Genomic DNA, 14,261 nt, shown 5'->3' with positions numbered 1-14,261 from the left:
CTAAAGATGTGGGAGGCTGGCAGAGCCAAGGTGCACAAAGCTGCTCAAGGGGACTTCCCAGAGGTGGGCTCGGAGGGTATCTTGGGAGCTCCAGGGGGGTTCAGACATGAATGCCAGAAAACCTGCCCAAGAGAGTACGGATGCCATCCCCAGAGGCTATTCAAGAGGGACAATGCAGGCACAGGAAATGGTAAGGCCTGTCAGTGCCCTCAGACACCTGGGACCCAATTCTCTCAAGGAAGGGCACCCGCGGTGCCCCCACCCCAGAAGCACACGACAGAGCTTCTTCCAGAGCAGGAAGAGGAGTCTTGTAGGAGGAGGATGTGGAAAGCAAGAGCTCCAGGTGCAGAGTTGAAGCTGGCTTGGACACGCACTAGAGGCAGGAAAAGTGGGGTGCCAGCAATGAACCAGCAGGATGCTCGAAAAGGCAGGTGTGATGGGAGACCAGAGCAAGGCTGGGGATCAGGAGGGAGGGACGGGGGAAGGGAATGGAAGAGGGCCGCCCCAGTTCGAGTTCTTCTACCCCAACTCCAGGTCATCTCCGAGCCCCTCTCCACCTGCCGCCCCAGTTCTCAGCTGGCAGGGCTCAGAGAGCTGCGATTCAAGTATGTCATTGCACGGAGGAGTAAAAATAGTCTAAAAGAGGAAAGAGAGGGATATAAATATGCAAAGGCTCCAGGCTGCGTGAGAGCCCCCTGGGGCCAGGGGGGATGATGTCACCAGAGCCCTAAAGGTCCTTTCGGTGGGACCCATGCCCTGCACAAGCACTGACGCTGGTCCTCATGGCCAAAATGAGCAAACTCCCAGAATCCTCCCTTCTTACGCTTCCTCATTCTGGTGTAGGTTCTAGACCAGAATCTTCCGCAAGCACCAAAAAATCCCAGCACCAAAAAAACACAGGAAAATCCAAAGGGGATGTTCACTTCATGGGGTGACTCTGGGGCCCCCTCCATCCTCTGCACTCCTGTCTATGCATTTGCAGCTTTGGCGTTGAGCAGGAAAAGCTCATTTTTCCAATAGGCATAGAACATACCCTGGCAGACAGTCTGCCAATAAGGCAGGGCTGTTGCACACACAGCAAGCATTTCCTGCTGCTGTCTCCCCTCGTCCCATGCCCCGAGCCTGGGCTTTGCAAATACAGCCCCTCGTCCTATAGGACATCCTCCTAGATTGACACCAGGAAGCCCCCAATGCTGGAGCCTCTCCTACTCCCCAGCCTAATCCCTGTCTCCCTGGACCCGCAACGGCATACAGGGAAAAAAGGTGCTCCAGAGTCCCACAGATATGGGGAGGCTCTCCGGCCTCACCCAGCCTTCCTTCCCAAGTGACTCTGACATGCCTCCATAGGGACATGGCATGTGTTGCTCACAGGTTTAAAGCCAGCACTCAGCCCTGGAACTTGGGGCATCTTGCTGGCCTCCATCCTAGGCCACTCCCAACACAGAGCTACTAACTTAATAAAATGCTTATCCAACATAGAACAAGTGTCTTAAACATTTATCCAACCAAGGCCATGGCTAGCACCTACATGAAGACAAAGATTGCCTCTGTCTCTCTGTCTGTCTCTCTTTCTCTCTTTCTTTCTCTCTCTCTCTCTCTCTCACACACACACATGTGCGCATGTGGGCACAAACACACACACACACACACACACACACACACAGAGCTGTAACAGGTGAGAACCATGTTTGCAGGTACTTCTGTCTCCACTGCTCACTCAATTCAGTCCTGGAACAGAAGCAACCACAGACCATATGCAAATAATGGGCGTGGTGGCTGTGTGCCAAAAAAACTTTATTTATAATGATGGGCCACATGTCCAATTCAGTGAGCCAAGTTGGACCGAGGACTGCAAACCCCAACTCTGATTAAAGAAAATTCAAAAAAAGGAAACAGTAATCAGAAAGAAAAACTGTCAGATTTCTTAAAGCCTGCTCATGATTTAGGATCAGCTGCCTCTAATACTGACAATCAATGATATAAGAAGGAACAAGAGGAAAAATGGGAGGGGAAGGAAGGGTTTCTATGGGAACGGCAAGTTTACTTCTACTGGTTCAAGTACTTAAGAGACAATCGCTGCATTTTTCTCTCTTCCCCTCAGATACAAGGCAGGCATGACCCATGCCTCACTGGGCAGAAGGACTTTGCCCAGAGCCTTGTCTGTTCCAACACAAACTGAAATGCCAGAGTGTTCCACAGGTCAGGGAGGGCAGTTCATGCAAGCTGGGCCTCTTGAGCAAAATTCTTCCCTGGAGCAGCAGCTCTGGTCCGGTGCTCCGCCTCCCTGCCCGGCTGCCCAGCAGGCTGCAGGGAGTCAGGCCGCCCATGGCTGTGGCCTGTGAGTCTCTGCCTAAGTCTCATCTGCCATCAAAGCAGACGGCTTCCAGGTGGGTTCTGTTTGATCCCCCCCCCCAAACACTCTTGCCCCTCGGTGACAGAGGTGGCCAAGAGCCCCTTGTTTGACTCTGATAGTGGGAAGGTCATGATACCTTCCTGGTATCATGTTCACCTCTACCCACCGGACCAGTCAAAGACCCAGCAAGAAAGCACCTCATTTACCAACACAGCCAAGCCTGGGCCAGCACCCTTTGTGCAGAGACCCACGGCGGAAGGAGCCTCCAGCCCCGCAAGGAGAAAGTCAGGACTGCAGCCGGTGGTGCTGAGTAGAACAAGAGCCACCTCATGCCCACAGGCCAGTGAGCCCAAGGGTGGGGATGCAAACAGCTTCAGGCAGGCATACTCTGCCCAGGCCCTGCCATCCTTCTACCGCCTTTCCAGGGGTGGGGGTGGGTGAGCACCCCTAGGAAGGCAACTCCTGCTTGTCCAATGGGGAAACAAGAAGAGCACATGAAAGCAATTTCCCAGCATGCCACAGCAAGTGAGAGGCAGCACCAGGCCCCAAGCCTTCAGCCTCCTGGTCTAGGCTTCTGTTTCCCCAACTACACAGTGCTCCCAAGAAAACAGGCACTACAGCCTAGCTTTTAGCCTGGCTTTAAAACAGGCAATCTCAGTTACCTCAGAGCCAGTGGCCTGATCCCAGCTGGAGTCCATAAATAAGTATCTACAAGATGGCTCATCCCTAGGGACAGAACACGTGGCCCTGGGGTCAGTGTCCATGCAAGCAGCTCCTGGAGGATATAAAACATCCACATCTGATGTTTGACCCTGCAGTGTCAAAAGCCAAGGGAGGCAGACGCGAGTGGCCCATAATCCCAGCTACTCAGGAGGCTGAGATCTGAGGACTGCCGTTCAAAGCCAGCCTGGGCAGGGAAGTCCGTGCAACTCTTATCACCAAAAGCTGGAAGTGTGGCTATGGCTCAAGTGGTGGAGTGATAGCCTTGAGTAAAAATGCTAAGGGATAGGACCTAAACCCAGAGTTCAGGCCTCAGGACAGGCACCCAGGCACGCACACACACGCACACACTCCCCACTTCACGTGTACTCAAAGGCCAGATCCAAAAAATCCAACCTCTCTCTCCTTCACAGATGATGCTATTGTCCCAGATGGACAGAAAGAACCCGGGTCTCCAGTCTGCCCCTAAGCATAGGTTAGGAAGCTGTTATGGGCCACAGAAGCCACTGAAGGGTTTATTTATTTATGTATTTATTTTTGACCAGTCCTGGGGCTTGCACTCAGGGCCTGGGCGCTGTCCCTCAGCTCTTCAGCTCAAGGCTAGTGCTCTACCACTTGAGCCAGAGCGCCACTTCTGGCTTTTTTCTTTTTGCTTATGTGGTACTGAGGAATCGAACCCAGGGCCTCATGCATGCAAGGCAAGCGCTCTACCAGTGAGCCACCTTCCCAGCCACTTCTGCCTTTTTCTAAGTATGTGGTACTAAGGAATCAAACTCAGGGCTTCATGTATGCTAGGCAAGCACTCTACCACTGAGCCACATTCCCAGTCCCACTAAAGGGTTTAGCAGGGATGGGTTTGGGGGCTGGGTGGCAGGGGGACTGCAGGAAGTGACGAAGGCCCAGAGCCCACAGGAGACACTAGGAAGTCCACACAGGCAACCACAAGGGCCTGGGCTGGACAGCAGGGGAGGAAGGGCTGACAGGTAAGCGCCAATCTGCCTTCAACTCCCAGGCACTGTTCCGCCCCGGAGCTGCCTTCAGGCTAAACCAGAGACTCCTACCCATTCTGCACTGCATCATGAAGAAAGGAGCTGCTAACGCTTACAGTCTGCCTTCCAGTCCAGCTCCAATGCCCCCTTCTCTGGGAGGCCTTCCAAGCTCCCAGCCGTGGGTAGCTGCAGCCCCTTTACCTGTCCACCATGCACGTGACTCAAGATGCTCACAAGTTCAATGCACTTATAAGTCACAGAACCTTGGGCAAGTGCCAACTGAGGGAAGGAAGAACAGCCAGCAGGGACCAGATAGCAGCAGTGGTCCCTCTTCGCTGGGTCCCTCCTACCACCACCACCACCAGAGCAGCCGTAGGGACAGCCTGGTGTCCGCAAAGCCCCCTGACTTCCCTCCATCCAACATGCCCAATTCCAATCTGTCCAATCCAGAACGAGGCGGCTGGATACAGCATCAAACACAGAGGCATGAGAACAGGAAGGAACCCCTATCAGTGCCTACGTGTGCTCCCAGCTACAGGGCTGGACCCCAGTCTGGCTGCCTGACTGCCACCATCTCTCGCTCCGTAAGGAGACAGTGCTTCCCTGGCCAGTGCCCGCAGGCTGTGACGAGCTTAGCACCGGGCTGAGAAATGGAATGGAGAAGGGCTGTGGATTTATTTGGATGGTGGCAAAAGTGACATGCACAGCAGATCCGACTCCGAGCCTCACACCCCTGGCTGTTCAAGAGTAAAACCAGCCCAGAACTTCACTCCGGGACCCTGAGGCAGAGGAAGTACAAGGCAGCCCTGTCCCCTTGTCTTCAGGAGGAGACTTCAGCCCTTGTCTCAAGGCCCATGAACTGGCTGCCTCTACCCCCACCTGTCCCCAAGGAAGTGTGGGAGGCTGCCAACATCCTGCAATTCCATTTTCTCCTCTCTAAAAAGGTCACCAGCGTGGGCTCCCCATTCCCTTGCATGGAGGCAAGGGGCATCTGCGCCCAGAAGGACATCACGCTCTACCAAAGAAGCTGGTTGGTTTGTTTAGAGACAGGGTCTCCCCTGGCTCCGGATGCTCCTGCCTCGGCCTCCAGAGGATGTGTCTGCCTGCAAGCATCATAGCCTGGCATGCACACACGTCTGAGACCCGCTCCTCCTTCCTCGGCTCGGCTCTGGGGCTGGAGGAAGAGGCCATGCTTTTCTGTCCCACCTGGCTGACCTGACCCCAAAGACAGATCCAGAGCTTTCAAAACACATCACAGTCGCAGCCAGATTCCAGAATCCCATAGTTGGGAGTAGGGGTGGGGGGGACAGTGAAGGCCTCAGGTGAGTATGCAAACAGTGGATCCCAGAGGCCCAACCTAACCCCAACGCCAGGAAAAAGACAGAGTCCAGACAGGACTAACCAACCCTGACAGGAGTTGGTTTGCCTACACAGAGGCCAGGAGAGCCTCGAACCCTGAGACTTCAGATCCTTCGCTCCCACTGTCCCCAGCTGCCATCAGCATGACACAGTGGCCCGCGGGGCTGTGGATGGACATGCAGCTCACACACAGCGAGCAGCCGCTAGCCCGGGCTCTGCCTGCCTCCCCTCACCTCGGAGCTCTGACGGAAGACCCTATCTGCTCAGCCCGGCATATCCGGGCGGCTGACACCCAGCAGCTGGCTTTGCAGATGCTCTGAGCTCAGTGTATGGTGCCTTCTGGACTTGAACTTTCAGTTGAGACTTCTTAAGTAACACAGAAACAAAATGAGAATACGTCTGTGAAACACCCAGCCAACCGACGGGGAACATGGGGAAATGGGAAGAAGCCATCCCTGCCTCAACTTCACTCCCATGCTCTGCTCTGCAATGCTGAGCCAGCCTGACTTGGAAACTCCACAGGGCTAATGTCGCCTTAGAACAAGGACCACTCATTTGTTTCTGATAACCCCAAGCTGCAAAGCACACAGTTACTAATCCAGGGCGGTGCAGCCACATCTACACAGTGGAATAGTACTCAGCAACAAAAAGGAGCAACAGCTATGGGCAAGAATGCGGACACAGCCAACTCAACATTGATCAAAAAGGGCCGCAGCAGGGATGGACGCAGAGGACCTGCTTAGCAAGCATGTAGCCCTGAGTTCAAATCCCAATACTGGCCCCAAAGAAAAAAATGCAAACAAAAAGGACGGAACTGTATGATTCCGTTTCCTAACAGGCTGCAGAGGTAAAAAGCATCTTTGGGGGGGGGGGGAAGGCGCGGTGGGGAAGAAAACAAATCAGAATAGAGGTGATAGGGGAGGAGGGGCAGCCATCTAGTGTCTTGGAAATTTACATCTGGTGGCAAGTTACATGGCATATCCATGGGTGCTTACATGGGTTTTCCATACCTAAAATTGGTTGAACTTACACTTAAAATCACCATTCATTATACATATTCATATACACAAAACATGATGCACATACATACATGCAATGTATACATTAATTTGTGTGTGTGTGTGTGTGTGTGTGTGTGTGTGTGTGTGTGTGTGGCAAAGCCCATTGTTACTCAAATTCTAAGTGACACTTGCCTAATTGGTGTGCGGAATGCTGAGAGTGAAAAACCCATAACTCATAAACTCCTACTTCACCTTCAGGACCCATCCCTCATTGACCCCATGGGGTATATCCTCCTCTCTCAATTCTAGCCAAAGGGGCTCATATTGCCCAGCATCCCCTCCTTCATGACTCATCTCTGTTGTGGAAACTGATCCTGGAGGAACTTGTTGCACCAAGCCTCATTCTGTTTGCTCATTAACCTCCCAGTGATTGCTGAACACACACACACACACACACACACACACACACACACACACACACACACACACACACACACACACACACACACACACACACACACAGCCCAAACTACGTGCCATCTTGGCAAATGATCCCTTTTGGTAATAAGCTGAGCTGCCGGAGAAGAGCAGGTATCCTATTGAGGGGCAGGTGCTAAAACTGAGCTTGCCCACCCCCTCCCCCAGGCTCCTCAACTCCTTTTTGGGTCACTTCGGCCTTATGCTGTCCTTGCCCAACCTCGGTGGGTCCACGTGAGTGGCCAGGAGACATTCTATCAGGTGTAATGTTTAAACTCACTGCTCATGGTCTACCCCTCGGCCTGCCAGCTGACCCCCTGCCCTCTGGCTGCACCTGCAGGGGAGAGGGCCCACAGCCTGCCAGCCCTGTCCCCAGACACCTCAACTTTAGACTCTCCAGACCCCAACCCTGCTGGGCAGGGACTAAAAAGACCACCTGCACTGGTCAAGGTGAGAGAAGTGGGTGTCTGCCCAGGTCTGCAAAGCACAGCCCCCAAGCGTTGGTGGGGACAGCCGGCAGTGACTCTCGTGGGGACAGCCGGCAGTCACTCTCCTGCCTCTTCTAATGTCTGTACTTGCAAAGTTTCCACACACGAATACTTCGGAAAGATCTGATAGGCCACCAGTTTCTCTTTCGCCCCAAGGTGAGGGCTTGGTTGGCGGTGTGGCCCTCGGCCCCTGGTGTGCTGGAGTCCCAGGGAGGGGGCCAAAAGGGGGGAAGGAAGAAGGGACCCGGCTGGACAGGACCCGACCCCCCCCCTTCCGCGCACTCCCAGCGGGGCCGCGCCCCACCTGAAGTCCCAGGCCTCCAAGGTGCTGGGGAAGTGTGTGAATACACACACACACACACACACACACACACACACACACACACACACACACACACACACACACAGTTGCATGTTCCCTCCGCCTCCCCGACCCCGGCCGCCGCCCCACACACACCGGGAGTCCACGCACAAACTTCTCCAAACTCGCGGGGCGGTGACGTCCCCTGGCACGCGCACAGCGACACGCGCACCCGGACACGCGCACACCCACACCCACGTGGGCTGCCCCAGGACCAGGGCTGGGGGCGGTTTCCAGCCCCGGCCCCCCTTCCCCCTCCCCCGCCCCGCCAGCGGGTCCCGCGGCGGCCGAGCGCGATCGGGCCGGGGGCGCGGCGTGCGGGGTCCCGGGGCGCGGGGTCCGCGGCGCGGGGCGCTCGTTACCTTGCAGGTTCTGGACTCGGATGTCGCTGATCTGCCCGATGAGCTCCTCGCGCTGGAACCAGTCCCATTCCGGCGCAGCCATGAAGCGCGGGCGGCGGCCGGGGCGCCGGGCGGCGGCGGCGGCGGCGGCGGGCGCGGAGAGCGGGCGCGCGGGCGGCTCGCACCCGGCGAGGGCGCCGCGGGGCGGGGAGGCGGGCGGCGGGGCCGGGCGGGGAGGCGGGCGGCGCGGGCGGGCGGCCCCGGCCGCGAGGCGGGCGGGCAGCGGGGCCGCGGGGCGGGCGCGGGCGGCGGTGCGGGGCGCCCGGCTCGCGCTCACTGCCCCATCCGGGGGCGGAGGCCCCGGGGCCGAGGAGGGGCGGGGCGGGGCGGGGCGGAGGCCGGCCTCCCGCCGCGGTCTTTTTTTTGTTTTTAATCCCCCGAGGGGGGTGGGTGTGGGGGGCTCGGATTGTTTAGTTGCAAGCGCGCGGTTATGAGGTGCGGGGTCCCGGCGCCCCCGGATTGTGATGTCTCGGTGCGGCGGGCGGTGACGCAAGCCGGGCGTGCGCCCGCACGGGGCCCCCGCACCTGTCCCGCCAGCCCGGTCCCTGCCTCCCCGCCGGGGATGGACCTCCACTCCTGGGGCTCTGCACCCCCTCACCCCCGCATCCCACCCCGGCCAGCCGACCCAGGCCCTGCCCATCCCCGACCCCTGGCAGCCCCGGAGAGGGGCAGGGGCTGGATTGGGGGCGCGGGGCGAAGTGGTGTGAAGACAGAGCCTCCAAAATGGGGACCTTGAGAAGGTCTCCTCCCTTGGTGTAGATTAGACCCCACCTCCCATCCCCTGGGACTGGGGGGGGGCATCCCAAGGGTAGTGGTCACTGTGTCTCTATAGAGGGGGGTCACAGGGTACTGGCCACTGTGTCCCCAAGTGATTCACTGGGGGTTCACTGAGAAGGAGCAGGGCAGCCTGGGGCTCTCCTCTTCCCTCCTCCCCCCTTCTTTCTTGTTACTTGAGAATTCCTGGATCTTATCTTGTTTGGGGCCCACTGGGAGTTCTTTATTGGTTGGTTGGCCCTGGAATGACAGAATTTACTCAAGGCTGAGGAATGACTTGGGGCCAGAAAGGCCAGTGCTGTGTTCCTTTCTGGACACCTAAAACCCTAGAGAAAGTGGCTGGCGGTATGGGGGATCCTCAGAGGAACAAAGCCGCGGGAGTTCGCTTTGCCTTCAAACAACTACCATTGGTCAGTGCCCAGTCCCTGAACTGAATCTTGCAAGCCCAGCTACTACCCAATGAATGCAGAGGTAAGGATGGCAGTAGAAGGTCCCACCGACCTGTGTGGGTGCAGCAGGCCCTGAAGAATGATGTGCCCTCAGCCCATACATCTCTCTAGAGGAGGGAAACAGCCACTGGATAGGAAAAAAAAAAAAAAATCACAGCTCCAGAAAGGAGAAAATCAATTTGGGGTAAGGAACTTGGGGGTCAGTAGAGATCACAAAGAGCTGGAGAAGCCCTTCTCTCCCTCCTCCTCAGGGGTCAGCCCAGGGGTAGAGGCCCACTGACACTTAAGAGAGCAAGGTTAGAGTCTCAATTACTCTGTTCCTGCCTTGATTCATCCCTTATGTGAACATTTCACATCCCAGGGAGGAGAGTTGGGGTGAAGGCAGCTTGGCATCGTCTAATTTTGCACCATCTGCTAGCCGTCTCCTCATCTCTGCCTTTCTATCCGCTTTCCCATAATTGCTGCGGGCTGAAGATCATTTTCTTCACATGAAAAAGCACTGAGCGCTGGGTTCTGGTTGGTCACACCTGTTAATCCTAGCTCCTCAGGAGGCTGAGGTATGAGGATCCAAGTTCAAAGCCAGCCCCAGCAGGAAAGTCTGTGAGACTCTTATTTCCAATTAACCAGTTTGTTTGTTTTTAAGTGGGAGTGGAGCTGTGGTTTAAGTGGTAGAGTGCTAGCCTTGAGCAAAATAGCTACAAGACAGTGCCAGGCCCTGTACTGGCATCCACGCATGCATGCACGTAATGGAAGCATCAGCTTCCTGTCCATCCTGAGCTGGTGGCAGAGAATGTGGCTTGGAACATCACCCAGGATGCCAGGCAGTGGGTCTAGGAATGGAAAAGCTATCATTGCCAACATCACCCAGGCAGTAACAGCTCCCTGGCTGGTAAGGGCTAAGATCATCTTTGATTGAGCAACTACTGGATATAAGACATTGTGCCCTCAGCCTAAAGAACTACTTACTTCTCTTTGGTTCAAAATGGAAAGAGTTTTAGGTGTTTTCCCCAATGGCCAGCCCTGATTGGTCTGTTCTCTGGAGAGTACTTAGCTCTACTACCGGGTGTCCACAAATCTATCTGTGATTAGGTCTTTCAGCTGTCAGTCTTAGCCTTCCTTTTTTTGTGATCCAGTGATGTGAGGTCCTGGTCCTGGTCCCTAGGGTAGTTATATGAGAAGGGGGAGCGGGGAAGAACCTTGGAGATTTGGGTGTAGTGGGAGGACTTGAATTTGATGCTCCCCCTCAGGAGAGTTTATGGTAGTTCTTATGAGACCCTGGGTATCACCAGCTACAGAGTCTACTATTACATCAAATGCAAACGGACTGTGGACGTAGTTCAGTGGGAGAGCATACGCAAGGCAGAATCCCCAGCACTGCAGAATAAATACAATGCAATAAAAGAAGCAAAAATGTCTCCCTCCCCCTTACTCGCTTCCAGGCTCACAAAGATTTCTCTCCATCCCCATGTGTTCCTGCAGAGATGTTGTCCTGCAGTGATGACATCACCAGTGATGACATCGCCTGTGATGTGCTACAGACAAGGCGTCCCCACCAGAGCTGACACTGCGACCTAACAATAAAGTCTATTTCTTTATAATTTATCCAGACTGTTAATTGCAGTAACAGAATGAGGGACAACACCTTTGCTTGATTGGTTCCTTTGAAAATCCTGGCACCTGCTCCCTGCACTCCCTTCTCTGGCTTACTGCTTAACATGGAGGACCTTCTCCCACACCGCTGGGCCAGCTGGGGACCTGTCCGGTGCCACTCCCAGAGTATTGTGTGCAGTCGCCCTGAATCCTGTGTCCACATTGCACAGCATTTATGTTTACCTGCTGCTTTTCCCCAAGAACTGAAGTCTTTGAGCACAAGGCTGGGTCTCACTGTCTCTTTCTCTGAGCACTTAGCACAGTGCCTGGCTTAAAGAAAGGTCTCAGTATTGAAGGAGTGGATAAATGAATAACTCATTGTAGGCCCGAACTTAGAAAGCTGGGGCCCAAGTCACCAACTGCTGACCCGCCTGTCCCAGGCCCAAGTAAACTTCTGGGGAGGTGACATATTTACCATGAGCAGAGTGTGGGCTGTCAGGAAGGCACTGCCAGGGCCTGGAGTTGCCTTGCTGGGCTGTGTCCGGCCACCTGGGGCAGTGTACCAACAGTTCTTTTTTTTAACACTGCTCTTTGAGGGAAGAAAAAGTACTCTGCCCGAATGCTTGACTTCCTGAATGTTTCCTGAAACTGATTATAAAGAATTTTCCCAAACTTTCTAGTATCTTTCTCAAAGTTCACAATAATTTCATCGGAGGGAAAGGACCTGGAGTCAGGAAATTGGACTGAACCTCTGAGGTCATTTTCTACATCATCTCCTCCCTCCCCCTCCACCCTACCAACACATACACCTGATCCTAGATCACTTGGTCCAGTGAGCTTCCTGCTCCTGCTTCTGAGGACTGGTAAAGCAAGGCAGGAAGCCAGGCTGAGATTGTATGTCCACACATAGACTTCTATGGCTAGGACATGTGTCCCGGAAAGAACGGAAACAGTAAAGGAACACCAGTGTTCCCTTGAAAGCCCTCCCAGGAGGAATGTGATGGGGTACCAGCCCACAGACCCCGCTTTCTCGGGATGTATCCCGAGTCAGTCAGCTTTTCATTGCTGAGACAAAATACCTGACAACAACTTAAGGGAGAAAAGATTTATTCTGGCTCACGATTTCAGTGTGTGCTTGGCAGGCTCAGTGTCTTTTAGGCCTGTGACAGGGCAGAAGGGTCACCATGGAGGGGCATCAGAGCAAAGCTGCTCTCCTCATCTCAGCCAGGAAGCAGAGAGACAGGAAGTAACCTAGGACAAGGATTATCTTTCCACAACCTCCAGTGACCCACTTCCTTTGGCCAGGCCCCACCTTCTAGTCTTCTGACATCACTAATGTGACTATTTTATGATCAGGGGATGAAACCATGGATTAGGTCAGATACCTCAGGATCTAATCACTTCCTAAAAGCTCATCTTCTGCCTTCAACACATGGTCCTTTGGGAGTGACACTTCATGTCCAAACCACAACTGCTCCTTCCATGGGCACCAGCCCCTCAGGAGTTGTATAGCTCTCCCTCAGCTGTGTTCATCAGACTCCATGGTGGACTGAGGCCAAGGAGGGATTTAAATCTTCCAAGTGTCCTGCTCAGCATCCCAAGCTGAGCCAGTTACTTGTTCTGTAGTCCACGCTGCCCATCCATAGCCCTTTCAAGGTGATAAGGACATGGGCTATGTCAGGCTGCGGCTTAACAATGTGGCATCAGTCGTATGTATTTTAGGCATGTTTATATGATATTTTTCTGTGTTCATTAAAATAATAGTACTCGGTATATAAAAAACTTCAGAAGCATAGCATGGTGGTATATATCTGTAATCCCAACACTCAAAAGTCTGAGGCAGGAGGATCATTAATTTGAGGCCCAGTTGGGCTATATAAAAAGGAAAGGAAGGAAGAAGGAAGGGAGAAAGGAAAACAACTCAAAATTTAAAAATCTGTAAAAATTTCATGTGAAGTCCAGTGAAGAGCTGTAAGGATCCTAGCTAGACTGACTGATGGTAAATCTGACAGGTCCAGGATATCTCCTGGGCAGGAGTCTTCATTATGATGTCACTGGGCATAAAGTCATTTAGATTGTCCCTTTCCTGTGGTATGGAAAAGGCCACAGACGTGTGAGGCGACATGCTGGGAGACAGGCCCAGCCAGGAGGGTGACACAGGTGTGAGACAGTGGTGACCAGGATGGGCTTTCTGGTTGTCAGACAGTGCCAGGTGATTGGCTAAGGACTCAGGGCACCTCTCCCCCTCTTTCTACTTCTGGCCCTCTGTATGTCTGCCACACCCACGGTATTAGTTTTCTGGTGTTATAACAGGTGCCTGCACAAATTCACATTTTTGTGGGGTGAGGGTAACTGAGACTTAATCTCAGAGTCTCAAGCTTGCTTTCAGCTTTCTGGCTCAGCTGGTGCTCTATTACTTGAGCCACGACTCCAGCCAGGTTTACTCTGGAACTGGAGTCTCATCACTTTCTTGACCATGAAGCACAATCCTGCAGGTCTTAGCCTCCTGAGTAGCTAGGATGGCAGGAAGGTGCCCAGCCTGAGCAAATCAACTTTAATGAGCAAAGGTTGATTTGGGGATAGTTCGGGAGGTTTCAGTCCATGATTGTTTGGCCCAGTTGCTTTGGCTGAGGCAGCACATCATGGCAGAAGTGCTGGTAAGAAAAACCATTCCTCTCCTGCCAGAAAGACAGGGGACAGGAAGGAGCCTGAGCCCCACAATCCCTTCAAAAGCAAAGACCCAAATAACTCTCACTAGGCCACACCTCCTAAAAGCTGCACGACCCCCAAGAGTGCCCCACTGGGACCCGGCCTTTACTGTGTGGAACCTGGGGGACATGTAAAATACAGAGCATTGCACCCGCTTTCCACCTAACTCCTGAACAACGCCCTGAAAGCAAGGCTGTTAGTTCATTCTGCATCACCAGACCCTATGCCATGCCAGACACATAGTTGGTGTCTAATAAATGCCAGTTGCCCACGTGAATGAATAAATTACATGTTTGCTCTTCCAAGGAGTAACTATGGCGATACACAGCATCCTGAGTTTCTAGAGCCAGGGTCTGCAGGTGGCAGCCTCTCTGCTGACTTTCTTTCTGCTAAACTTTCCACATCTTCTCCAAGTTTCTGTGACTTGACCTCAGGCTGAGTGACAGAGATACTGAGATACAGGATCCCAGGAGAGCCAAAGGACAGAGGTCATGCACAGTAGACAGAAGAGGAAGTCCTGGTTCTACATTGCCAAGATTGGAACTATGTGTCTTCATGCAAGTTCTTAACCTCTTTGGCCTGTGCACTCA

The 14,261-nt window shown here is 53.9% G+C and overlaps 1 protein-coding gene across 2 annotated transcripts in view; it reads right to left on the bottom strand.

Annotated features, from left to right (window-relative positions):
* Positions 1–8,233, bottom strand: part of LOC138833097 (calmin-like) — a 75,863-nt gene extending 67,630 nt beyond the window's left edge. The window contains exon 1 of one of the 2 annotated variants that reach the window (XM_070031416.1): positions 8,111–8,233. In XM_070031416.1, coding sequence (XP_069887517.1) covers positions 8,111–8,192 — 82 coding nt within the window. In that variant the 5' untranslated portion in view covers positions 8,193–8,233. The remainder of the gene's footprint in view (positions 1–8,110) is intronic. The other variant, XM_070031417.1, reaches the window with a different exon arrangement.
* Positions 8,234–14,261: the final 6,028 nt, after the last annotated feature.

This window comes from Dipodomys merriami, unplaced genomic scaffold (genome assembly GCF_024711535.1).
Source record: "Dipodomys merriami isolate MVZ:Mamm:240054 unplaced genomic scaffold, mDipMer1.0.p SCAF_200, whole genome shotgun sequence".
NCBI classification, from domain to species: domain Eukaryota; kingdom Metazoa; phylum Chordata; class Mammalia; order Rodentia; family Heteromyidae; genus Dipodomys; species Dipodomys merriami.
The sequence above is the reverse complement of the archived record's forward strand: the minus strand, read 5'-3'. Positions and strand labels throughout refer to the sequence as shown.